Source organism: Scyliorhinus torazame, chromosome 2 (genome assembly GCF_047496885.1).
Source record: "Scyliorhinus torazame isolate Kashiwa2021f chromosome 2, sScyTor2.1, whole genome shotgun sequence".
NCBI lineage: Eukaryota > Metazoa > Chordata > Chondrichthyes > Carcharhiniformes > Scyliorhinidae > Scyliorhinus > Scyliorhinus torazame.
Genome location: NC_092708.1, coordinates 100,552,064 through 100,578,628, shown reverse-complemented (window position 1 = coordinate 100,578,628; position 26,565 = coordinate 100,552,064). Strand labels below are relative to the sequence as shown.

The 26,565-nt window shown below is 45.0% G+C and overlaps 2 protein-coding genes across 4 annotated transcripts in view; one reads left to right on the top strand and one right to left on the bottom strand.

The window, feature by feature from the left end:
• Positions 1-2,361: 2,361 nt before the first annotated feature.
• On the top strand, positions 2,362-26,468 carry LOC140390080 (uridine phosphorylase 2-like). 3 transcript variants are annotated; one of them, XM_072474970.1, is made up of 8 exons: positions 2,362-2,477; positions 2,617-2,708; positions 2,912-3,029; positions 12,009-12,167; positions 17,751-17,865; positions 21,078-21,287; positions 21,559-21,705; positions 23,891-26,468. In XM_072474970.1, the coding sequence occupies exons 2-8, from the start codon at positions 2,647-2,649 to the stop codon at positions 24,037-24,039; spliced, it is 960 nt and encodes a 319-aa protein (XP_072331071.1). In that variant the 5' UTR covers positions 2,362-2,477; positions 2,617-2,646; the 3' UTR covers positions 24,040-26,468. The 3 variants fall into 3 exon arrangements, with proteins under 3 accessions (XP_072331071.1, XP_072331080.1, XP_072331087.1); XM_072474979.1 differs by having other exon boundaries at positions 2,369-2,440; XM_072474986.1 differs by lacking the exons at positions 2,362-2,477; positions 2,617-2,708; positions 2,912-3,029 and adding an exon at positions 3,421-3,510.
• Positions 23,886-26,565, bottom strand: part of LOC140390043 (coiled-coil domain-containing protein 148-like) — a 301,551-nt gene continuing 298,871 nt past the window's right edge. Inside the window, exon 16 of the mRNA XM_072474916.1 lies at positions 23,886-24,021. The gene's annotated coding sequence lies outside the window, so the exon portion shown is untranslated. The remainder of the gene's footprint in view (positions 24,022-26,565) is intronic.

Here is a 26,565-nt window from a genome sequence, read left to right as displayed (position 1 = left end):
TTTGCTGGGCTCCCTGAGCACCTAACACACCTGTCCTCACCCCCAAAGAACCGGCTCATCCTTGTCCCGGTCATGTGTGCCCTGTGCAGCACCTAAAACTGTATGAGGCTGAGCCTCGCGCACGAAGAGGAAGAATTCACCCTCCCTAGAGCATCTGCCCACGTCCCCTCTTCGATCTCCTCTCCCAACTCCTCCTCCCACTTACCTTTCAACTCCACCACCGAGGCCTCCTCCTCCTCCTGCATCACCTGGTAAGTTTCCGAGATCTTCCCCACTCCCCCCCCCCCCCCCCCCCCCTCCCGAGAGCACCCTGTCCTGTACTGTGTGTGGCAGTAGCCGTGGGAATTCCACCACCTGCCGCCTGGCAGACGCCCTTACCTGTAAGTACCTGAAGGTGTTCCCCGGGGGGAGCCCGTACTTCTCCTCCAGCTCACCCAAGCTTGCGAACTTCCCGTCCACAAACAGGTGCCCCAACTTTCATATCCCTGCCCTGTGCCACCCCGAAAACTCTCCACCTGTTCTTCCTGGGGCGAACCGGTGGTTCCCCCGTAATGGGGTCCACGCCGAGGCCCCAACTTCCCCCCTATGCCGTTCCCACTGCCCCCACATTTTGAGGGCTGCCACCACCACCGGGCTCGTGGTATACCTCCTTGGAAGGATTGGCAGCGGCGCCGATGCCAGCACCCCTAGATTTGTACCCACACAGGGCGCCGTCTCCAGCCTCTTCCATGCAGCCCCCTCCCCCTCCATCACCCACTTGCGCACAATCGTCGCATTGGCGGCCCAGTAGCACCCACAGAGGTTGGGCAGCGCCAGCCCCCCCCCCCCCATCTCTACTCCGCTCCAGGAACACCCTTCTCACCCTCGGAGTCACAGCTATCCTATTTTAACCCTCATCGTCAGTTTTGTGAGGGCCATGAGGAATCCAGCACTAGTTTGCCGAGTCAAACAGAAAGTAACTTTATTCACAGCAATATGTACAAAGTACTAGCAGTTCACTACTGGTTTCCTCTGTAGCCGGTACCACACTGGCCAGCTCTATTTATACAGCTGCACTGCTAATGATTGCTTCTCCCCCGCCTCATTGGGGGAGCACAGATTCCCCAATAAACATGGGGTAACCAATGGTCCCCAGTCAATATGTTCCGGCAAGTTATAACAGAACATTTTAAACATATTCAGGTAAGTGTGCAGTTTAGTTTCTGATCTGTGTCAGATGCAACAGTTCCGATTCTGATTGAAGCTGGACAGCATGGTAGCACAGTGGGTAGGTAGCACTGTTGCTTCACAGCTCCAGGGTCCCAGGTTCGATTCCCAGCTTGGGTCACTGTCTGTGTGGAGTCTGCACATTTTGTCCGTGTCTGCGTGGGTTTCCTCCGGGTGCTCTGGTTTCCTCCCAAAAGTCCCGAAAGACGTGCTGTTCGGTAATTTGGACATACTGAATTCTCCCTCTGTGTACCCAAACAGGCGCCGGAATGTGGTGACTAGCGGCTTTTCACAGAAACTTCATTGCAGTGTTAATGTAAGCCTACTTGTGACAATAAAGTTATTTTTTTTTAAATTAAAAGATTTGGGCAGCTATTTGCTTTATTTACTGGTGCTGTGGAATGCATCGATGACCTCAATAATCTATCCACCTGACTCAAGATTTTCCCTGTGTCATGTCCTGCAGATTAATGCCTCTTAGTTTATATTGTCATTGTTTATTATCCTTTCCCAATTGCACGGCTTATACCTTGATCCAAATTAAATGATTCCTGCCATTTACCTCCCAGTCAAATTTCCCAATCTATTCAGAATTTTCTGTATTTCATCTGTTTGTTCCTCCTTTTGCTGGTCTGCTCAGTTTATTTGAAACCTGGAGAAATGTATTATTTCTCTCCCTTTTAAGTCACACATGTACAGTGTAACAGTTTAGCACTGATCTCTGAGGCAACCTCCCTGTTATGTCTGAAGAAGAATCATATTGACTTGAAACACTAACTCTCCACAGATGCTGCCAGAATTGCTGAGTTCTTCTAGCATTTTCTGTTTTCATTACCCCAGTTATGTCTCTGTGTGATGATCTAGCTCCACTTAAAATCACCCTTTGCTACAATAATATATCTGAAATACCGGAGAATATACCAGTCATAATTAAATGGTATTGTGAAATAATGAACCTGCCACCAGCTACGTCAGGAACTTTTGTGTCAATGAACTGTAAAGCTGTGTGTTTATTTTGAACTCCTTGATATTGATGTATCACCATGTACCAGGGCAGATCAAGTACTGTAAGTGACCAATGGGAAGAAATACAACACTGCTATACCCACTGTTTATCAAAGGAAAGTTCAATGCGCATAAAATAGTGAATACTGCATTGTGCCTAAGGGAGTATTAGTAGGAAAACTGGAAACCAAGAAGAACCTCCACCAAGTCCAAATGCCTGCAGTTTCTTGTACTTTACAGGATATCTTAACATTTTATTTTTAACTGTATGTTAACAGCTATTCTATATTCCTATCTAATAACTAGTCATTATTGTAAATATTTATTGAATGTTGAATTTTTCTCTTTAGAAATGATTTACTTCAACCTATTATTTTTTATAAACTTTTATTTGAATTTCTACAGATTATTTAATACATAGAGAAAGCGATCAGCATGGCGCCAATTTTAACCAATAGTGCAGAAGCGATTGTAAGCGGACAGAGAGACGATCTAGAGTGAGTACTTCCTGTTTTTTCTCAGAACTCATCATAGTCAAAGGGGAAATTGTTCCTTGGAATTTTACACTGAACTATAAGGGGTTATAAATGTGTTCTTCTAACAAGCAAAGTGGTGGATGTGCAATGTGAAACACTAGAATTGATCACTGACAATCACTTGCTGAGGAAACGGAAGTGAAAAGTTTTTTCAATGATTCCAGAAATGGCATTGTGCGAGTAAAGAACCCTCACTTGGCCTCGATGACTGAAGACTTTCTGTATCATTTTGACCTGGGAACAAAAACGCACAATCTTCAAGCAATGTTTGGAGATGTAAAGGTAAGCGGTGATTTGGGGTCGGGCAGAGTAGAATAACAGCAGAAAGCAGTAAAAATCAATCTTTACCTTAACATTCCTTTTTCTGTTGGAGAAGGAAATGAACAATAATAGTAGGGTTAATTTAATTTAATTGAGTGAGCAAATGTGTTTATTCGGCAAGCAGCAGATGATAATTGATGGCCACTATCCAATCAGCAAGAATCTATAATACTTGTCATGTGAGAGTACCTTTAAGAAATGTGTGTTTAAGAAATGTACCTTTAAGAAATGGAGCTGCTCATGTTACTGCAATGATATCAGAGTGTGGGTGGAGCTGAGCTCTGGTTCTGGGTTTTAGTTTCGGTTTGAGAAAGAGCTGGGGTATGTCTGTGTTCTTTCAGTGAGCTGCACTGCTGATGATCTCTGCCACACAAAGAGTGTGTTGTTTGTGGTGCATCCGGGGGAGCAGAGCAGGGGAATAGATGACTTACCGCTGAGGAAGGTAACAAGAGATTTCCGGTACTGAGGGATTCAGATAGCCAGGAGTTGGGGAACCTTACACCGGCTTAATTTAACAAGATTGGTGGAACAGATGGAGGAGGATTTTAAGAGATGGGACATGGTGCCCCTGTCACTGGTGGGTAGGGTGCAGGCGGTCAAAATGGTAGTCCTCCCGAGATTCCTCTTTGTGTTTCAGTGCCTTCCGGTGATGGTCACGAAGGCTTTTTTCAAGAGAATTGAGAAAAGTGTCATGAGTTTTGTGTGGGCCGGGAAGACCCCGAGAGTGAGGAGGGGGTTCTTGCAGCGTATCAGGGATAGGGGGGAGCTGGCACTACCGATATCTCAATGGTGTGTAAGTGGATGGGAGAAGGGGAGGGAGCAGCGTGGAAGAGATTGGAGATGGCGTCCTGCAAGGGAACCAGCCTACAAGCAATGGTGACGGCGCCGTTGCCGTTCTCCCCGAAAAAATACACCACAAGTCCAGTGGTGGTGGCAACACTAAAAATTTGGGGGAAGTGGAGACAACATAGGGGAAGGACGAGAGCTTCGGTGCGGTCCCCGATAAGAAATAACCATAGGTTTGTCCCGGGGAGAATGGATGGGGGATTTGGAGCATGGCAAAGAGCTGGGGTCGTGCAACTGAGAGATCTGTTCGTAGACGGGACGTTTGCGAGTCTGGGAGCGCTGACGGAAAAATATGGGTTGCCCCAAGGGAACGCATTTCGGTACATGCAACTGAGGGCTTTTGCGAGGCAACAGGTGAGGGAAGTCCCGCAGCTCCCGACGCAGGAGGTTCAGGACAGAGTGATCTCAGGGACATGGGTGGGGGATGGTAGGGTGTCGGATATATACAGGGAAATGAGGGACGAGGGGGAGATCATGGTGGATGAGCTGAAGGGGAAATGGAAAGAAGAGCTGGGGGAAGAGATTGAGGAGGGGCTGTGGGCCGATGCCCTACGTGGGGTAAACTTGTCGTCCTCGTGCGTCAGGCTAAGCCTGATACAATTCAAGGTTTTACACAGGGCGCATATGACCGGAGCACGGCTCAGTAAATTTTTCGGGGTAGAGGATAGGTGTGGGAGATGCTCGAGAAGCCCAGCAAACCACACACACATGTTTTGGTCATGTCCGGCACTACAGGGATTCTGGGTGGGGGTGGCAAAGGTGCTTTCGAAGGTGGTGGGGGTCCGGGTCGAGCCAGGCTGGGGGTTGGCTATATTCGGGGTTGCAGAAGAGCCGGGAGCACAGGAGGCGAAAGAGGCTGATGTCTTGGCCTTTGCGTCCCTAGTAGCCCGGCGAAGGATATTGCTTATGTGTAAGGAAGCCAAACCCCCGGGCGTGGAGACCTGGATAAATGACATGGCAGGGTTTATAAAACTAGAACGGATAAAGTTCGCACTAAGGGGTTCGGCTCAAGGGTTCACCAGGCGGTGGCAAACGTTCATTAACCACCTCGCAGAAAGATAAAGGAAATGGGAAAGTAGCAGCAGCAACCCAGGGGGGAGGGGGGGGGGGGGGGGGGGGGAGGGCCCGGGCGGGACCTCAGGGGTGTTTTTGTATAGATATCTGTATTAGGCTATGTATATTGGATTGTTTGATTTTATTTTTGGAGAGTTATTATTTTTGATATGGCAGTTGCCATTTAGTTTATATATTATTTATTTATTTGTTAAAAACGGCCACTGTTATTTATACTGGTTTACTGTTGTAAAAAGGAAAACCTTTGTATTGTTTTGTTTGGCCAAAAAAATTTGAATAAAATATATTAAAAAAAAAAAAATTGGCAGACATCAAGGGAAAGGTACAGTTGGATGATAGTGATGAGGATAGTGAGAAAGAGCATCATAGTCAAAGGCTTTGTGGGGATCTGTTTAAATATGTCCAAGCATTGCCAAGGTTTAACAAGAAGGAGGTGGAAGCCTTTTTCATTTCATTTGAGAAGGTAGCTAAACAAATGAAATACACAGGACTTGTGGGTATTACTGATTCAAACAAAGTTGGTAGCTAGGGCTAGTGAAGTGTTTGCGTCACTACCGGAGGAGGTATCTGGGACGTATGAGGAGGTGAAAAAAAATCCACCTTAGGTGCATATGAAATAGTGTCTGAAGCCTACAGACAAAGGTTTAGAAATTTAAGGAAAAAATTTGGTCAAACATACATGGAGTTTGAAAGACTCAAACAGAGTAATTTTGATAGGTGGATAAGGGCTTTGAAAATAGACCAAACGTATGGAGCTATCAGAGAAATTATACTTTTGGAGGCGTTTACATATTCAATTCCTGATGTAGTGAGAACTCATATGGATGAGCAGAGGGTTAAAACTGCGAGGCTAGCAGCAGAAATGGCTGATGATTATGAATTAGTTCATAAATCAAAGCTTGCTTTCCGACATCAGTATCAGCCTGTGAGGGATAGAAACTGGGGCCATGAGAAATACTCAAGTGGTAACGGTAAAGGTGATCTGATGGGAGATAATAAGGAGAGTGTACCTCAGATTAAAAAAGAAATCCAGGAGGGTGGAAAAGAAATGAGAAGTTTCAAATGTTTTCACTGTAATAAACTAGGCCATGTAAAGTCACAGTGTTGGTGGTTGAAGAAAAGCACTGGGAAGGCTGATGTGGTAAAACAGGATAAGACAGTGGGGTTTGTTAAAGTGGTAAAGGAAAGCCCAAGTGAAGCGAAGGAGGTGCAAAAGATTGTACAGCCTGATCAAGAGGTGATTGATAAGAAGGTGCCAAATCTCTTTAAAGAATTTACTTGTGTGGGTAAAGTTTACTCATGTGTATCAGGAGGAGCCGGTAAAGAAGTCACAATTTTAAGAGATACGGGAGCTAGTCAATCTTTAATGGTAAGAGATGAGGAGTTATGTAGTTGGGAGGAATGTTGCCAGAAAAGGTGGTAATATGTGGAATTCAGGGTGAGAGGAGTAGTGTTCAATTATATAAAGTAAGGTTGGAAAGTCCAGTGAAGAGTGGTGAAGTGGTAGTAGGAGTAATAGAGAAACTATCTTGTCCAAGAATACAGTTTATCTTGGGTAATGATATAGCTGGATCGCAGGTGGGAGTGATGCCTACTGTGGTTGATAAGCCAGTGGAAAATCAGGCAACTGGGGCGGGATTCTCCCCTATCCCGAATCCTCGGCACCTTCAGGGGCTAGGCCCACCCCGGAGTCGTTGGCGCCCCGCTGGCTGGCGCGAGTTGGCAGAAGCGAATCCCTCAGCGCATGCGTGGGACGCCAGCGCGTGTTGGCATCATCCCCACGTATCCGCAGAGGGATTCGCTTCTGCACCGGGAATGGCGGACCGGTACAGCCTCCGGTGCGGAACAATAGAGTGCCCCCAAGGCACTGGCCTGCCCGCAGATCGGTGGGCTCTGACCACGGGCCAGGCCACCGTGGGGGCACCTCCCGGGGCCAGATCCCCCCGCAACCCCCCAGGAACCCTGGAGCCCGTCCACGCCTCCAGGTCCCGACGGTAAGGGACCTACTCCAATTTATGCCGGCGGGACCGGCTAGATGGGCGGGACTTCGGCCCATCACGGGCCGGAGAATTTGGGTGCCTCCGGCGCCCATTGAGTCACGCCGGACCCCGCCATTCTCCGAGGCGGGCAGCGCGACTCACGCCAGGCCGGTTTTTGGGGGACTGGAGAATTGGGAGGACGGTGGGGACAGGATTCACACGGACCACCAGCAATTCTCCCACCCGACGGGGGGGTCGGAGAATCCCACCCCTGAAGTGTTGAAGGACGAATATCCTGGGATTTTTCCGGATTGTGTGGCAACAAGGTCGCAAAGTCACAGGTTAAGACAAGAGGAGAAATCAAAGAGTGAAGATGAAGTTGAAGTGCAATTATCAGAAATGATTTTTGATCAGATGGTTGAAAAAGAACAAGAACAGGTGGAGGATGAGGCGAATATTTTTAGTTCAGGAAAATTGGCGGAGTTACAACAAAAAGATCTAAAAATAAAATGGATGTGCCAGAAATCATATACGGAAGAGGAATCTGAGTGTAGATGAGAGTGTTATTACCGTAAAAGTAATGTCTTGTTGAGAATCTGGAGACCTTTACATATGCAGGCGGATGAAAAGTGGACAGAAGTTCATCAAGTAGTGTTGCCGGTAGGGTATAGAAAGGAGGTGTTGCGAGTTGCACATGAGGTACCAGTGGGAGGTCATTTGGGGATAAGGAAACCTCAAGCAGTGATGAAACCAGCGCCCTTAATACCCATTCCAGCATTTGAGGAACCTTTTACAAGGGTCCTAATTGATTGCGTAGGACCGCTTCCTAAAACAAAAAGTGGGAATCAATATCTTTTGACTATAATGGATGTGTCTAGTAGGTTTCCAGAGGCCATTCCAGTACGTAATATTACAGCTAAAAAGATTGTGGAGGAGTTACTTAAATTCTTTACTAGATATGGACTACCCACAGAAATATAATCAGATCAAGGATCAAATTTTACCTTGAGGTTATTCAAAGAAGTAATGGATAGCTTAGGAATAAAACAATTTAAATCAATTATGTACCATCCAGAATCGCAGGGAACGTTAGAAAGGTGGCATCAGACATTAAAGACAATGTTGAGGGTTTATTGTCAAGATTATCCAGTGGATTGGGATTAAGGAATTCCATTCATACTGTTTGCAATTAGGGATGCACCTAATGAGTCAACCAAATTTAGTCCTTTTGAACTAATTTTTGGTCATGAGGTAAGAGGACCACTTAAATTGATTAAGGAAAAATTGGTGAGTGAGAAATCGGAAATTACATTGTTGGATTACGTGCTAAATTTTAGGGAACGATTAAATAGAGCAGGTGAATTGGCGAGACAACATTTAAAAGTTGCACAAAATGTGATGTAATAGGTAGCGGACAAGAAATCCAAAGTACGTAGTTTTGCCAGTGGAGATAAAGTTTTAGTATTGTTACCAGTGGTAGGTGAACCTTTAAAAGCTAGGTTTTGTGGACCTTATCAGATTGAAAGAAAATTAAGTGAGGTGAATTATGTGGTGAAAACACCAGATAGAAGGAAGAATCACCGAGTGTGACATGTAAATATGCTTAAAAGGTACTTTGATAGGGAAGGAGAGAAAAAGGAGCAGGTTTTAATGATTCTAACTCAAAGTGACAAACAAAATCCAGATGACTGTGAATTTGACATACCTCAAATTAAATTGGAAAATGAGGATGTTCTTAAAAATTGGGATAAATTGTTGAGTTATCTTCCAGAGGAAAAACGAACTGACCTGAAAGAGTTATTGATATCACATGGGCAAGTTTGTGGAGATAAATTAGGAAGTACTAAAATGGCTATACATGATGTAGATGTGGGAAATGCTGTTCCAATCAAACAACATCCATATACTTAACCCTTTAAAATTGGCACATGTTAACAAAGAGATTGAGGGTATGCTTAAAAATGGCATAATTGAAGTGGGTTGCAGCCAACGGAGCTCACCCATAGTGATGGTGCCTAAACCAGATGGTACTCAATGGTTGTGTGTGGACTATAGAAAGGTTAATGCAGTTACAAGAACGGACTCTTATCCTATCCCACTTTTGGAGGATTGCATTGAGAAAGTGGGACAATCAGCTTTTAATTCCAAATTAGATTTACTTAAAGGTTACTGGCAGGTACCTTTATCCGAAAGGGGGAAGGAGATTTCAGCTTTTGTGACTCCAGATGGTATATACCAATTCAAAGTTATGCCATTTGGCCTGAAAAACGCCCCAGTCACATTTCAACGGTTAACTAACAAAGTCGTTTCAGGATTATCCAATTGTGTGGTACACATCGACGATCTGGTAATTTTCAGCCAGACATGGAAAGAACATTTAAAACATCTGATGGAGTTATTCGCTCGACTTCAGGAGGCGGGTTTGGTGATAAACCTAGCCAAAAGTGAATTTGGAAAAGCCCGAATCGATACCCTCGAGACAAAGGGAAATAATGCGATTTATTGGCATGAGTGGATTTGATCGAATATTTGTGCAAAGGTTTTGTAGCGTGATTGCTCCACTGATGGACTTGCTTAAGAAACGTCGAAAATTTCAATGGACAGCAGACTTTCGACAGGCATTTGACTGCCTGAAAACTGTGATAACCAATGCTCCTGTGTTGGAGTATTGCAAAGGACTCTGTGATCAGATTGAACTAAAGTATCTGACTTTAAAGAGAAATGCCAAGGCGTAGAGCAATGGACAGATCATGCAGAGACCTTCTTGTTCAAAGAGATTGTCAATTGGGAAGGCTTTCAGTTGAAGGAAGGAGAACAAAAAAAGAAATGGACTATTTTATTATACCTGTTTGCATGTGTTGTTTTATAAAGTATGGTGAAAAGGTGAAAACTGAAACCATCTTGAAGTTGATGGTTTTTTTTCTTGGGGGGAGGTGTCATGTGAGAGTACCTTAAGAAATGGGTGTTGAAGAAATGTACCTTTAAGAAATGGAGCTGCTCATGTTGCTGCAGTGATGTCAGAGTGTGGGTGGAGTTGAGTTCTGGTTCTGAGTTTTAGTTTCGGTTTGAGAAAGAGCTGGGGTATGTCAGTGTTCTTTCAGTGAGCTGCACTGCTGTTGATCTCTGCCAAGCAAAGACAATCTATGGATCATTTGGCGAACTCAGAATTGTAAAAAGGTGTCAGTATTAAATGTAACCCTCATGTGTTCCTGTTTGAAGGTTTGTTAAGTCTTTTGGATGATAAAAGGACAGCATACGGGTTACGTAGTGTTGTAGTCTTTGGGGGGGGGGGTATTTGATTTACTGGTTGCTAAGATATTCACTGTTTGTTTTAAAAAGGTTAACTTGAGTTCATAGAATAAACATTGTTTTGTTTTAATAAAACCACTGGTCCATTTTCTGCTGTACCATACCCATAGAGTAAGCCGTGTGCTCCCCATACCACAATCTATTAAAAGTTGTGGGTCAGGTGAACTCCATGATACACTCTGGGGTTCTCTAAACCCTGGCCCATAACATACTGCAGTGATTTCCATAACTGTATTACTCCAGTATCTCAACCGGGCTTTATTGCATTCCTCAATTTTTGAAACAGAACTAAAAAACTACATGTAAGTTTGAAATATCAGAACTTCACCTCCTTCAGGTATTATTTAATTAAATGAATATCAATTTAGATTGCTGAAATAGGCTCACTGTTTACTTTCTGTTAATGCAGTTTATTTCTCTCAGTTCAAAGTTGCTTAATTCAAATTACCTGATAATCGTGGAAGCACAGTGGTGCAGTGGATAGCACTGCTGCCTCACAGCACTGAGGACCCGGGTTTGATACCGGCCCCGGGTCACTATCTGTGTGGAGTTTGCACATTCTCCCTGTGTTTGTGAGGGTCTCACTCCCACAGCCCAAAGATGTGCAGGGTAGGTGAATTGGCCACACTGATTCCCTGCCTGAAGGCAAGAAAATCCCTTAACTACACATGTGTGGCCACTTCCCAGTTGGCGCGAACACCAAAAGTCCCAAGCTTCGATTGGCGAATTAAATGTAATTTTCATGTTTCATCACAATAGTGACTGCTTCTCATTGAGGTAAATCTTGTGGAGGTATGTTTGGCCTCCAGTACTTTCCGGATCACCTCATTCTTTTTGTTGAATCAATTTTGATGTTCACAAGAGTTATAGCCAAGGCTTCTAAAGCAGTAGAGTACACTGTAGCTTCGATGCAGTGGGCATCTATTTTTGGTCTACACAAGTGACTCTTGAGCTTTTCTGTGGGAGTTCCTTCATGGCTATCTGCTTGTGCCTTGAGACATTGAGGTGCTTCTGCACCTTCATGCTCTGAGGTCACCATGGGGGATAGATCTTGATGCTTAGCTTTGAGACTTTGATAAGATGATGTTCAGTCCTGCAGTCAGCACTGCGCATAGCTTTTGTTACCAGCGCATCCTACCTGCTCCTCTGCTTTGTCATGACATAGATTGATCCCTGTTCTATGCAAAGGCATATCATTGACTAAGACATCTTGTGATTAGGGAGGATAAAAGCTTTGGCATAGCAGCAATTAAATCAATCAATTTCTCTCTTTACTCCCCTGATAAAAGATGTGATTTATTCTTGCATATAGTTCTACATCAGTGACAACCCTCTGGTATCTCATCTAAACTCCTGACATTAGAAAATAAAGCCCAGAAATACAGGGCACGCTGTCACTGCTGGTACTCATGAATGGGCTTAAATCAAATATGAGTGCCTGTGGAAAGTTGTGAAAAGCTAGTCATAATTCAGTAGGAGAGATTTTCCTCAATTTGCATTTTCTAGTCCTGACAACCAATCTTGGTAAATCTGACTGGTTTATGGCGGGAATGACAATGGATTCATGAAGCATATGGAAGCTGATCAGCCAAACACCAATCTAAAGAGGGAATATTTGGAATTAATGCATAGTCTAAATGTGAACTGCAAAGGAAATTTTAAGTAGGGTTAAAGCATAATACTGCATATCTGTCTTAATTTAAAATCTGAAAATTAGTCCTGTATTTTTCAGTTTGTTTGTGTGGGAGGAAGTGCAAACCGGATGAAAGCTTTTGCACAGTTCATTCATATGGAACTTGGACTAAATGGAAGTGACAGTAACATAATGGATATTTGTGCAGGAACTGACAGATACAACATGTACAAAGCTGGTCCTGTGTTATCCATAAGTGTAAGTACACAAGGTTTTACAGAGGAGATTGTGTGGTTGAATTCCCTTGTCATTTGGGTACACAATCCTAATGGAACAGTTTAGTAATTTCCTTTTTTTGTGAGGAAATTCAGGTAGTAGCCTTGTCTGCCCAACTTCTGCATTTAAATGACTTCTCCCGAGTTTCATCATGCACCTGATCTTCCCGCAACCTATTCACGAAATTACTGCTGGCCCTATTTGAATGTGTCCAAGTAAAAGCCAGAGATGAAGCAATTCCACATTTTCTCAAGCTGGGCCCAGGATAAATTAGACACAGTCCAGTGATGTGCAACGGTTGTAATGGTCACCAGCTTCAGGAGCTCTTGAAATACAAGAGGGTGGAGATCTTTAAATTTATATTCCTGCAGAAAATAAATTATCCTAAAAAGGTTTTTTAACCATTCCACACACAGAAACCTTCACTTACTTCAGACTGTTTCTCACAGGGTTAGACGATCGGCAGGTTTTCTGAGACCCCATACCCCAACCCATTGCGAGAGTTCACGTTTACAAGATCACGTGTGATTCCCTATTGGAAACATTTTTTGTTTTTTTTCAAGATGGCAGTATCATGCTGTTGCAACTCCTAGTGGTGTAATCCTCATCATCGTCCTTCCCCTGTGCTGCCTTTGCTATGGTGAAGTTGTGACGTGCAGCAGGGAAGGTTGTCCTTCTGATGTATTTGGAGTAAATAGGACCCAGGTTCAATTCCAGCCTGGGATCACTGTCTGTGTGAAGTCTGCACGTTCTCCCTGTGTCTGCGTGGGTTTCCTCTGGTTTCCTCCCACAGTCCAAAGATGTGCAGGTTAGGTGAATTGGGCATGCTAAATTGCCCCTTAGTGTCCAAAAAGGGTGGGGGGGGGGGGGGGGTTACTGGTAAACTGGGATAGGGTGGGGGCTTGGGCCTATTAGAGTGCTCTTTCAGAAGGTCAGTGTAGGCTCGTGTAGGCCTGTAGTGATTCTATACTGGAGTTGACCACAGTGGGTAGGTGGAGACTAGATTCTGGTTGGTGCTAAGAAAAGGGCTCTCCGTTGGTCAAAAGGGCTCAGGACGGTGGGAGGGCCTCCTATCGACATCCTTGGGAATCAGGACAGCTGGCTGGCTCACTCACCACGTGTCTTTTTTTTGCCAATTCACCCGGCCCCGGTGGTGCCTTTAACTTTACCTTGACAACCTTGCTTCACTGGATTTGCTTATTGTCACGCGTACCGAGGTACAATGAAAAGTATTTTTCTGCGAGCAGCTCAAACAGATCATTTAGTACATGAAAATTTTTTTAAAAGAAGAGAATACCGAATAAGGCAACACAAAGTACACAATGTGAATACATAGACACCGGCATTGGGTGAAGCATACAGGAGTGTAGTATTTTTTTTAGAAAACATTTTATTGAAGCATTTATAATTTTAAAAAACCCCACAGAAACATACACAACTTACCCCTGTCCTAACTCCTAGCTACCCATATATTAGATTGCCTGCCCTTATTCTCCACTTCCATGCCTCCCCTTCCCTCCCCCACATTGCCCCCCCCCCCCCCCCGCATTTGTGGTCAGTTTTCCTTAAAGAAGTCGATGAAGGGCTGCCACCTCCGAGCGAACCCCTGTATTGAACCCCTTATGTCGAACTTAATCTTCTCTAGCCGGAGAAACTCTGCCACGTCACTGACCCACACCCCTGACTTTGGAGGCTTCGAGTCCCTCCATCCCAGCAAAATCTATCTCCGGGCCACCAGGGAGGCAAAGGCCAAAACATCGGCCTTTCGCCCCCACTGGGCTCCCGGATCTTCCGACACTCCAAATATTGCCATCTCTGGACCCGGAGTCGTCCTCCCTTCCAGGACCTCTGACATGACATCTGCGAATCCCTGCCAAAATCCCCTCAGCTTCGGACACACGCAGAACATATGTACATGATTCGCCGGAATTCCCCCGCATCTCCCACACCTGTCCTGCACCTCCTCAAAAAACATACTCATCCGGGCCACAGTCATATGAGCCCTGTGGACCACCTTGAACTGAACCTACTTCCAACTCCCACCCCCCCCCCCCCCCCCCCCCCCCAATTCGTCTTCCCACTTCCTCTTCACCTCCCCGATTGGGACCCCTTCCCACTCCATCAATTCCTGATATATTTCTGAGACCCTCCCCTCCCCAACCCCTGCTGTTGACACCGCCTTATCCTGTAGTCCCCTTAGAGAGAGGCGAGGGAAGCTTGAAACCTGCCTCTGGACAAAGTCCCGTACCTGCAGGTACCGAAATCCATTCCCACACAGCAACTCAAACTCCTCCTCTAGCTCCTCCAGGCTCGGGAAACCCTCCTCAGTGAAGAGATCCCCAAATCTCTCAATCCCTGCCCGCTGCCACCTCCTAAAGCCCCCATCCAGCAACCCCCCCGCCCCCCCCCCCGGGGTGAACCGGTGATTGTCACAGATCGGTGAGCACACGACGCCCCCTCCAGTCTCATATGCTGCCTCCATTTCCCCCACACTCTCAGGGCTGCCATGACCATTGGGCTTGCAGAGTACCGAGCTGGCGAGAACGGCAGAGGTGCCGTTAACAGAGCCTCCAGACTCGTGCCCTTACACAATGCCGTCTCTAGCCGCTCCCACACCGACCCCACCCCTACTATCCACTTCCTAACCATCAAAATATTAGCCGCCCCTAGTAATTAATAAAGTTCGGAAGGGCCAAGCCTCCCTCCCCGCGCGCTCCCACTCAAGAATGGACCTTCTTCACCCACGGGGCTTTCCCAGCCCATATAAAACACGATATCGCCGCATTAATTTTCCTAAAAAATGCCTTGGGGATAAAGATTGGGAGACACTGAAACAAAAACAGCAATCTCAGGAGGACTGCCATTTTCACAGTCTGTACCCTCCCTGCCAATGACAGCGGGAGCATATCCCACCTGCGGAAGTCCCCTTTCATTTACTCAAGCACCCTACCCAAATTTAGTTTATGAAGCTGACCCCAGTCCCTTGCCACCTGAATCCCCAGATACCTAAAACTCCTTCCCACCACTTTGAACGGCTTCACCCTCAGTCTCCTCTCCTGCCCCCTTGCCTGGATCGCGAAGACCCTGCTCTTGCTCATGTTTAGTTTATAGCCTCAGAACCGGCCAAATTTCTCAAGTATTCCCATAATTCCTGCAATCCCCCCCCAAAGGGTCTGTTATGTACAGGAGCAAATCGTCCACATAGAGCGAGACCCTATGCTCCATCCACCCCCCCCCCCCCTCACTATCCCCCGCCAAATGTTCGATGCCCACAGCGCCATTGCCAAAGGCTCTATGGCCAGGGCAAACAGTCGTGGGGAGAGTGGGCACCCCGCCTTGCCCCCCTGCACAGACTAAAATATTATGACGAGACCCGGTTGGGCCTTACATTCGCCACCGGTGCCTGATATAACAACCCCTTCACCCTCCTCAGCTGTCCCTCCGCCTTACCTGTGGACAGAAGCCCAAATTCCAGCTGCAGTCTCTGACGCACCTTCAGAAGCCCGTCATCCGGAAACTCCGCATACCTCCTGTCCACCTGTAAAATTTCGCCTACCAGCCTGTCCACCTCCGCCGGCTCAGTCTTCTCCTTATGTGCCCGAATTGAGATGAGTGCCGCCCTAATAACCGCTTTCAGTGCCTCCCACACCACCCCCGCCGAAACCTCACCTGTGCCATTGATCTTTATATATCCCCGAATGGCCTCCCTCATCCACTCCCACACCTCTTCCTCTGCTAACAGCCCTACATCTAACCTCTATTGTGGCCGCTGGGTCTTTCCTTTGTTGACTTGCAAGTCTACCTAGTGCGGGGCGTGGTCTGACACCACAATTTCTGAATATTCAGCATCCAAGCATCCACCACCTCATCCAGTAGCTTTTTGTCCAACACAAAGAAGTCTATCCGGGGAATATACCTTATGTACATGGGAGTAGAATGAGAACTCATTCCTCCTTGGCCTCCCAAATCTCCACAGATCCACCTCCCACCCCCATGCGCTCCATAATGTTCCTTTGCCATAGCTGATACCTTCCCAGACCTGGAACTCGACCGATCCAGGCTCGGATCCAGGACATTGTTCAAATCTCCCCCCATAGTCAGTTGATATGAATCCAGGTCCGGGATCCTCCCCAGCACCCGTCTGACAAACTCAACATCATCCCAGTTTGGGGCATATGTATTTACCAATACCACAGCTATTCCCTCCAACTTCCCAATAACCATAACATGTCCGCCTCTATCTTCCCCACCTCGAACGCCACCCGTTTATTGACCAGGATTGCCACCCCCCTCGTTTTAAAGTCTAATCCCGAATGAAACACCTGCCCAACCCATCCCTTCCTCAACCTAATCTGATCCCCCACCCTCAAATGTATCTGCTGCATTATGGCCAGGTCCGCCTTCAGTTGCCTCAAGTCCGCGAGCACATGGGGCCCTTTTGGATGGCCCATTCAGTCCCCGAACGTTCCACGTGACCAGCGTCCACCCCCCCCCCCCCCCCCCCCCACCCCCCGCCCCCCTCCCGCCGATCAACCATAACCTCTCCTAGGCCATTCTGGAGCCCATGTCTCGCACCTCCATGGCCCGCCCTTGGGCAACCACCGTCATCAACCCTCCTCCTCCTCCACTTTGAAAGTCCACTCCCCGTCAGCAGTCTAGTCCCACCCCCCTCAGTTACAGGACTGTAGTATTAATCAGGTCAGTCCATAAGAGGATCGTTTAGGAGTCTGGTAACAGCGGGGAAGAAGCTGCTTTTGAATCTGTTTGTGCGTGTCCTCAGACTTTTGTATGGAAAAAGTTGGAAGAGTGAGTAAGCCGGGTGGATTACGCTGCCCGCTTTTCCCAGGCAGCGGGACGTATAGATAGAGTCAATGGACGGGAGGCAGGTTTGTGTGATGGACTGGGCTGTGTTCATGACTCTCTGAAGTTTCTTGCGGTCTGCTGGCTGCCTGGCTATGAATACCAGCCCTCCGCAGCCCTGGCCTGAGGATGCATTCGCCCCTGCTCCCCTCGAAGGCTGCTTGCGTCCAAGACCAAATCGGTTGGCTGGCTGACCCCTTACCTCCCTCGTGGCTTTTTGTTTTGCCAATTGGCAAAAATGTTAGTTAAGTAAACACAGATCTTTGCCTTGATGGCTGCCTCTCTCCCTTCTAGTCAACTCAAAGTTCACCAGTGTCTTCTTGCTGCAAGGGTACATGACCAATCAGAGTCTGATGTCACTCTGCATTGCCTGCTGTTAGGCTCATTTTGAGCCAATCATCAAATGCAGAGCTATCAGGCTCTGATTGGTGTCCACAGACACCGATCGACACAGGGCCCACCCCATTGGCTTGGGCCCTCTGCCTAGGCACGGTGTCTTTCATTGGAAGTCAGCCTCTGCCTATGTGGGGAAATTTAATTGAAAAATGTTCACACTGGCAGTCTCAATGATACATATTGGCAAAATAATATTATCAAAAATCACGACAGGAAATAAGGTTTGCTCTGTACTTCCGTTCCCTCTGACTTCTAATGGTGAGGATAAAATGAACAAAATACTGATTCAAATCTCATTTCTGTTTGCAGCATGGAATGGGTGTGCCATCTATGTCAATCATGCTTCATGAACTCATCAAGTTACTTCATCATGCCAAGTGCTGTGATGTAACTATCATACGTCTGGGGACATCAGGTGGTATAGGTATGTCAAAAAGAATTTATTGGTAAAGCCCACTCCTTCAAAAATTAGGTGCAAGGGATTTAGCTAGATTAAACTTTATCGAGCAGGAAGGATGGAGTGCCACCATCAGAGCATTGGTATAGCCTAGTCTGGGAGTGAGCATGGACAAAAGTTTTAGGAACAGTGAGCTGAGATAAGTGTTGTGGTAGGTTTTATTAAGATGCTTTCTGACACCCACGTGATTCCAGGTATAGAACCTACAGGTTTGGAAGCCCAAGGGCCATCATCAGTAAGTAAGGGGAAGATAAATTCAATATGGTTCTGCAAATGAACAGTCTGGGCATGGAGGTGGCCAAAGTACAGGGTTGCAGAAGCCAAGTCTATCTTTGTAGGGCCCATGTTCCACCTGACCCCAAAAATAAGTTACTACTGGGGCCATTGCTAGATGCAGCAGGTTGCAATGGTCCAAGGAACTATATGATTAGTAATATTTAATGAGAAATAAAGGCAAGGACATTTTTGGATTCTATCTGGGATGCTTAAAATCCACCATCATCACCCACCCCCTCAGACATCACCCACCCTCTCAGAAAACCCACCCGTAATAACTCAGTTCTTGTACCCATCTTTAACAACCTTTCTTCTCCCATGCCCATGAACATCTGTACCGATCTTTCCCATTACTTCATGTTTGAACCCCTCCATTCAGGTTTCCGTGCCTGTCAGAGCACTGGAATGTAGCTGTCAAAACCACATATCACACTGCGACTGTGACCATGGTAAACTGTTCCTTTACACATTTCTTGATCTGTCTGAAGCCTTTTGACATGGTCACACTATCCTCCTCCAATGCATCTCCTCCATTGTTGTTAGTTGACCCTCCCCTTTCTTGGGTTTCCATTCTAATTTATCTCAACACAGCCAGAGAAACACCTTTAATGAGGTTCCACATCTCCATTGACAACACATTGTTCCAGCTCATCACCACTCCTTTTGACCCTTCATTGTGATGCTGTTTGTCTGACATCCAGTCCCAGATCAGTATAAATTTACTCCAACTAAATACTGAGAAAACCAAAGCCATTATCTTCATCAGTGATGCATTGGATGTATTATAAAGGATGGCCATAAATAGACTGTTCCAAGCATTTCTGAAAATATTGCACTGCACCTTTCATGTTGCATTTGACTCATGCAATTTCCTGACCATTTTGAGTCGTGAGTTATCTGTAGGGGGTCATGACTGTGGGTGGTGTGTAACGTCATGACCTTTGACATGAAAATGTGGGGCGCGATTCACCCAAAAAGTGTCTAGGGGTGGGATTTTCCTGCCGCGCCCACCCGATGGCCGGAGAATCCCACCCAAGGTCAATGGACTTTTTCATTGTCCATGTCTCGCCTGTGGCGATCTTGCGGCTGGCGGGGTGGAAGAATCCAGCTCTAAGTGTAATTTTGGCCGAGTTTGACCGGGTGATTCACTCTGGCATTTTTGGTGAGATCAAGACCAGTATTCTCTCACATTTTGTCATTTTTTTGGCGCTTGGGGAATTTCTCATCTGCAAACCTGACACTTAGAATTTCTTTCTGTAGTGGGGAACAGAATTCGCCAGCAAGACCAGTTCTTCAGAGATCAGGGCGCCGTTTTGAAAGGGTGCACCGATGTCAAAGTGAGATTGAGGGTTCCCGACACCCCCACCCATGGACAAAACAATCCCCCGGAGACATGGGCAACACCCCCACCCTCGACCCCCATCACTAAACGTTGGCATGAGCCCCCCACCATCACCCATTCATGCGGGTGACCCTTCCCCATACCAAGCCATCCTTGTAGGCATCGGGGCATTTCCCCCCCCAAGTGAGCATACCCCGCTATGCCGCCACTGAGGGCCCCCCTTTCAGCCCCCCTGCCTTTATGACCCACTTCATATGCCCCCTTTTCATGGGTATGACCCCGCTCAGGCCCTGCCCTTGGCAGTGTCAACCTATCACATAGGCACTGCCTCTGGCATCCTGGCAGTGCCTACCTGGCACTGCCAGGGTGCCACATTGGCACTGCCAGGGTGCGAAGGACAGTGCCGCTGTCCCCAATCACCTGGGGGGCACCAATGACCTCTGATTCCCCCACCCGGTATGGCCATCATGCCTAGTCTCCATTTGTGAAGACCAAATCTGCGCCAACTTTTGCAGTCTTTAAAAACACAAATATCCATAAACTAATAGAAATTATCCCAGAAGTTCATTGTTTACACAATTTCTAGGTTTTAAGAAAATGATGCATTCAAAATAGTGCAAAGGAGAGCTATGTTTCAATGAATTTTCAACAACATTAAACAGAAACCCATTATCTGCAACCAATATTTCACATTTTGAAAGACACCACAATAATGGTCATTACTGATCATACAGTGAATGGCTTCTTAGTTCTGGTTGTGGAAATTTGTAATAGATACAAATGCAAAATTTGAAATTAAACTTAAAATAACTCAGATCTTTGCTTTAAGGAAACACGTATTTTTCCCTTCATCTCCTATTAGCACACAGGTTAAATGTGAGAACTTCTGCAAACAACAAATGCTCCATGTGCATAGATGATTGAAAGCGCTGCATAAATGTTATGTTGAAAATATACAGTTAAAGCCTAAACGTTTGAGAGGAAACCCAAAAATACATTGAATAAATAAAAATTAAAAAATATTTAATTGGTAAATGTAATTATCCTGTGATATATGTTTTTAAGATTCATTTAAAATCTTACTTTGAACATTATAAATTTTAGTTAATGAGAAGAAAAGGATTTTTTTTGAGTATTCTGAATGATTCAATTTCTTCGTCAACAATGATAAACAACTATCCACACAAATTTTAAAATAAATATTTAGATAAAGAATTTCAGTATTAAAATTGACATAAAAGTGCAATGTAAAAATGGTGACAACTGCAGTGTAAATTGCATGCATATGCAAGACTTTAAAAAAGACAAAGGTAGGTTTGAATTTTACCTTGATAAACAGAAAAGGGTATATTTTGCAGGGTAAAGCTCTAGGCATGATGACTCACTAGACTGGAGTGTGGTCACAGAACCAATATCAAGCTGTGCCCTTATTTCAAGGTTTTATGCTGAGAGCTTCATCTGGAATATTTAATCTGAAAAAGTGATCATGTGTGACACCTTAAAATACTGTATTAAGTGTCTTAATTGGCATATTATTATTGAACTGATGCTTATTCTGCAGGTTTGGAACCTGGGACTGTGGTTATTACAGGTACAGCAGTAGATTCATTTTTCCAACCTCAATTTGAACAAGTGGTTCTGGGAAAAATAATTAGTCGAAGCACTGAACTGGACAAGGATCTAGCGCAAGCATTATTGAACTGCGGCAATGAGATTGCTGATTGTCCGACTATCATTGGAAACACAATGTGCACCAACGATTTCTATGAAGGTAATTTTTGTTTAGACCACAAGACGTACTCTACAAACCTAGCCTAAACAAGCAACCATTTTTCCTGAAAAATAGAGCAATAAAACACTTTAAACCTCCATGAACAATGTAGTATGTTATTTTTGGTGATAGCACAGCAGCTAAGTATGTAACCCAGTCTTGATCCCATGGACAACATAATCATTTAATTAAATTTTTAAAGAATTCATTGCTCACTCGTTCACAAATTAATTCATAACACTTGACAAAATCATATTGTTCTTTGTTGCAGGGCAAGGACGTTTAGATGGTGCTTTATGCTCATTTTCAAATGAAGAGAAACTGGAGTATTTGAAAAAGGCATATAAAGCTGGTGTCAGAAACATAGAAATGGAGTGTACCGTCTTTGCTGCTATGTGTCATAGCTGTGATCTAAAAGGCAAGCATGCTTCAAAATTTATAAGCGTAAGATTAGCTGTCAAATTCTAATTCATTACCTTGAGAAATTGGAAAAATCTGATCCTAGTTAGTTAAATTCCTGAAGCCCTATAAGGTTTTGATAAGTTAAATTATTTTTATACATTCTGGCTCTTCCTTTCTTCTCGATTGGATATCAAACAGTTCTCCCCAAAATACTACTAAATCAAGGCATTAAATTGACTGACTTAAGAACAAAACGTGCTTCTTTTATTCTTATCGAATTTCTCACATTGATCGCAGACACAAACTTGCCTGTGAAAATTATTATTGTGGCCAATCGAAGTAGAAAAAGTGTGGTTCCAAATACCAGCAAATGAAATATGAAAACATTCATTGGATAAGAGGCAGAAAGAAACCTTACACACCTAAATTTCAAGCAATTTGTCTTTTGCAAATGTTAGAGGGTGGAATTCTCCAATAATGGGGCTACATCCCCACGCCCGTGAAAAAACGCACAAGAATCACTCTGGACTTATCTGGAGAAAGTCCAGGGTGATTCTCCGATTTGCAGGGGGCTAGCAGGGCCCCGGAGTGCTCTTTACAGCTCCGGCTGCCGATACGGGACCCTGCACTTCCGGCCGAGGGTCTGTGTATGCGCACAGCGGCGGCCTGCATCAGTCGTCCCGCGAGACATGGCTGGCCTACACCGCGGACCGGCACCAAGAAGATAGCCCCCCCCCCCAGATTGTGCGTGCCCATGGATCGGTGGCCCCTGATCGGTAGCCTAGCCATCCTGGAGGCCCCCCCCGTGAATGATCCCCCGCCCCCCCACCAGGGCGGCCGCGGACTGAGTTCCCGCCGGGTGGAACCATGAGAGAACCATGCCGTTGGGAACTCGGCCAGCTGCACTCGATGAATCGCTGCGGGGGCCTCTTTCAATGGCGCCCGACTGGCGCCGCGTCGACCACACACGCCCGATTGGTGACGATTCTCCGGGGACCGGAGAATCGCGGGTGCGGCTTCGGACCCGATCTCAGGTTTGATGCCCATTCTCCGCGCCGAGCACAATTTCGGCGCAGAGAATCCCGCCCAGCGTTTTTCATCAACTAATATCACCGAGTCTTTTATTTGAGCATTTTGGCATTACTCTAAGGGTAGATATTAAGAGGTAGGTTTTAAGTTGTGCTCCAGGAGAGCTTTGGCACTCCAGCTGTTGCGGGATCCGAGGGCTGCATATGATGGCTGTGCACCTGTTTCCTACTGAACTCCAGTTCTATGGTCTATTGCATTTTGTTTCCGAGAGCTTGTACCTATTTCATGCCACAGCCTCTCCAAGGTGCCAGGTTTCATCCAAAACAAAAAATGATCAAAGCTGGTACACACATGGGGTTTTCTCCCTTTTTCTTCTGTGGCCCTTTGAAGTCGGAGCAAGATGTGGCCCACAGAACAAGTGGGAACTTTGCACGTGGTTTTATTTGCAATTGTTAAAGTTTTGTTTCTGGAAAGTGATTTTTGGACAGTTTTCCTATCTTTCCAATTTTTTTTGAAGCTCAAATTTTACGATGTTAACCCTATGTGGCAGATCTTGATGCTGACAGGAGTGGATACCACTCTTTGTTTTGTATGATCAGCTAATTATCATACCTGTCTCCCATTGTCTGCAGAAATCAGGCATGCACAGGGAATGTGTTTATCATAGGCATGGCATGCGTGGCCTAGTGGCAAATTAAAGAACTGGAATTCTGGTTAAAAACCTTTCACCCTAAATACTGAAACAACTGAGGAAGTGGCAGTGAAGACTGCTTGCTTCAGATGCATGTATCAAATCATTTGAAGGTTCCTTTTGCACTCACCAGGTTACTATGGCTTTGTTGGCTGGGGAAAATAACTTTTTAGTACTTTTCCAATAAAAGCTGCTAGGATCAAGCAATGTCTCTGTACTCTCAGGTTCTGCCCATGTGGTGCTGAACAGGCAACGCCAAAGGCTGTTGACATCTGTGCTCAAGGTTTAAGTGCACTTTGAATTCAGATAGTTTAATAACATCCAATACAAAAGAGCAAAAATCTGTAAGCATTTAAATATTTTATCTACAATACAAAACAACTAGTATTAAGTTATTCAAGTTCTAATTATTTGGGAAATTACATAAAATTAAAATATTTTAAATGTGAGAAAATTATCAAATGTATTTTTTCCCTCTCAGCTGCTGTCGTCTGTGTGGCTTTATTAAATCGATTTGATGGTGACCAAATCACAACTCCTCATGAAGTTCTGCTTGAGTACCAAATGCGTCCACAGAAATTGGTGTCGATGTTCATAAAAAAACAGCTTGGGCTGTTAAAATATAATTGAAATGGTATCAGTGCAAACAAAAGTGTCTCAGACTGTAAATAATAGAAAGGATAAAATTCATGGTTCATAAGAATCTGGTCAAATATCTAAACTTAATTGAGATAATTTGACATTCACTTTGTTTCATCCAAAATTTGAAATGTGTTACACGGCCTGAATATTTTTGCCATTCGTGGTGCGCACTTAGTAGACTCGGAGTTGGGCACAAAACGCTCCAGGCCACGGTTGACCCTAAAGCGTAACTTCACACTGTCTGGTCAATCAGCCAGCAGCCAGGGTGAAACTTGTTCTGTGAAACGCTGTTGGGGAGGATGAGAAGAGGGCGGGCACTGAGAAAAGGGAGGGTGCAGGCTGGGGCTTCCAGTGTGCTTCCTTAACGGGCCAGCCACTATGCTGCTGTGTCAGGGATCTTCTGACCCATGAAATATAAATATCAATGGAAAAACTATGCCACGAGTGTCTAAGCTGCACAATCATACACAAATCTCAGTTCCCAGACATACTGGTTAATGTTATTTGAGCCCTGACTTTTCACCCCAATCAAGGTTGAGGCTTAAACATAATGGCTGCCTTGCCAATTGGCCTGCCCAGCAACCATAAAGGGAGATAGGCAACATAAAATTCCAGCCAATTGTTGTTTAATTCATTTAAATAGGCTTTTTGATTGTCAGTGGAAGCACTTCCGACTCTTGTGCATACCTGACAACCAAAATATTGCACGAGCGCATGATGGCTTTGGGATGTACACCCAACATCTTCTCGTACAATTTCACACACTTCTGGGTTGTGCGTGTACCCAAACTTTGGGCATGACATTTTGGCCATAAATTCATAAAAATGCCATGGATTGCATTGTATTAAGTTGACTTTTGAAGCCTCCAAAAATCTTTCCAAAAACGGGTCAATTTATATGTCAAACATAAAATGCGAACCACCGTTGTGGGTGGCCGTCATTTAGAAATGTGAACCCCCCCCACAGTAATTCATATTAACGCGGCACCGTTTATTTAATTAATTAATTATACAAATATACCTTTAAACACAATTAAGCATTTCATAAGTCAAGTTCATTTCCTTCAGCATCCAATGCAGAGTTCATCTAATTCACTCTGAGTCACTTTGGCTATGGTATCAGTGGAAGGATCCCACTCTGAATCAGATTTGGCACTTACGCTTTCAGAATCATCCCTCCATAACAAATCACCTTCCTCTCCATCCATGGAATTGGATAGTCCACATTTTTTCTACAATCTGATGACACTCTGTGCACTAATAGCATCTCATGGTTTGATGCTGAAACTTGTTAGGAACGAGAGATAATTTTAAGTTTAAGCTTTAAGTTTCATTAAAATTTTCCTATTGTGTTAAGGGGGATCTTGAGTTTTGCTTTCACTTTTGAAAAGCTGCCTGTAAGTCTGAAGCTTTCTTTGTATACCTGCATTTTTAATAAGGTTTTGGAACTCATAAAGTAGAAAAAACTGGGCTGTTGTTGAGCAATAAGGTACACACACAGACATGGAGAAACAGCAAAGTAGCTTTAGTTCAGTTGGAAGTGGGTTCCAGGAGAAGTCGGACAGGAGAGAAAATTGCAGAAAGCATTTCTCAAAAGAACAGAAGAAGGGGATCTTCTAGTCAAAGGAAAAGAACAGGAATCCGAAAATAGGTCCTGTTCAGTGAAGCTAAAGGAGCAGAGAAGAAGGCTCCAAATTAAAGAGAGAAAGCTGCAGGAAGCAGACTTAAAGCAAAGTAGAATACGAGAGGCCAGGGATCCAAGGAGACAGCCACAGATCTGTAACTCTTTACCACAGACCTGTGAAGCAGACGTGTTCTATTACCATGGATGAGTATCTGAGACAGAGAACGAAAGGTGAAGCTTGAATACATGTGGGGAGATGAAAATGAAAATTGTTTATTGTCACAAGTAGACTTCAAATGAAGTTACTGTGAAAAGCCCCTAGTCGCCACATTCCGGTGCCTGTTCGGGGAGGCTGATACGGGAATATTGGAAAGAGAAGTCAAAACCCTGGAGGTGGATCCTTTTTGAAGGTGATCAACAGAAAAAGTGTCATTTGGGAGAAGATTCCAAAGTGAGTTCTTTAGGTGCTGAGATTGGAAACCCTTGGGAGAAAGATGGAGTTCAGTGAGACTGGTTGGCTGGCAATGTGACAAGCATCTAGGGGGAATTGATGAGAGTTTGAGGTGGCATCTGTCACTTAGGTTTGGAGTATGGTGTGTCTCATCACTGGTCCGTCTATGGGTTCACATAGACTGTGTACATACTGTGAACATTAGAGTATAAGTTAGACTTTATAACTTTTGTTATCCTTTCAAATTTGTATATATTTTTTAAGATTATTGGGCTGAATGTGCCATGTAATATAGTTAACTTTTCCTTGTTTAATAAATGTATTATTCTTTTGTTAACAGTTCATCAGCTGACTCCTGTGATTCTTTTTAGAAACTGCCCTCCATGTTTCTAAACAAAAAATAAAATAAAAGTTAGGATGTATTACGACCCCCTGCCCC

What these genes read in the sequence shown, in the direction of transcription:
- LOC140390080 (XM_072474970.1), top strand. Translation starts at nt 2,647, where the DNA reads ATGGCGCCAATTTTAACCAATAGTGCAGAAGCGATTGTAAGCGGACAG. An exon ending in CACCAACGATTTCTATGAAG is followed by an intron (nt 21,288 to 21,558) that starts GTAATTTTTGTT and finishes TCTTTGTTGCAG; the next exon opens with GGCAAGGACGTTTAGATGGT. An exon ending in TCATAGCTGTGATCTAAAAG is followed by an intron (nt 21,706 to 23,890) that starts GCAAGCATGCTT and finishes TTTCCCTCTCAG; the next exon opens with CTGCTGTCGTCTGTGTGGCT.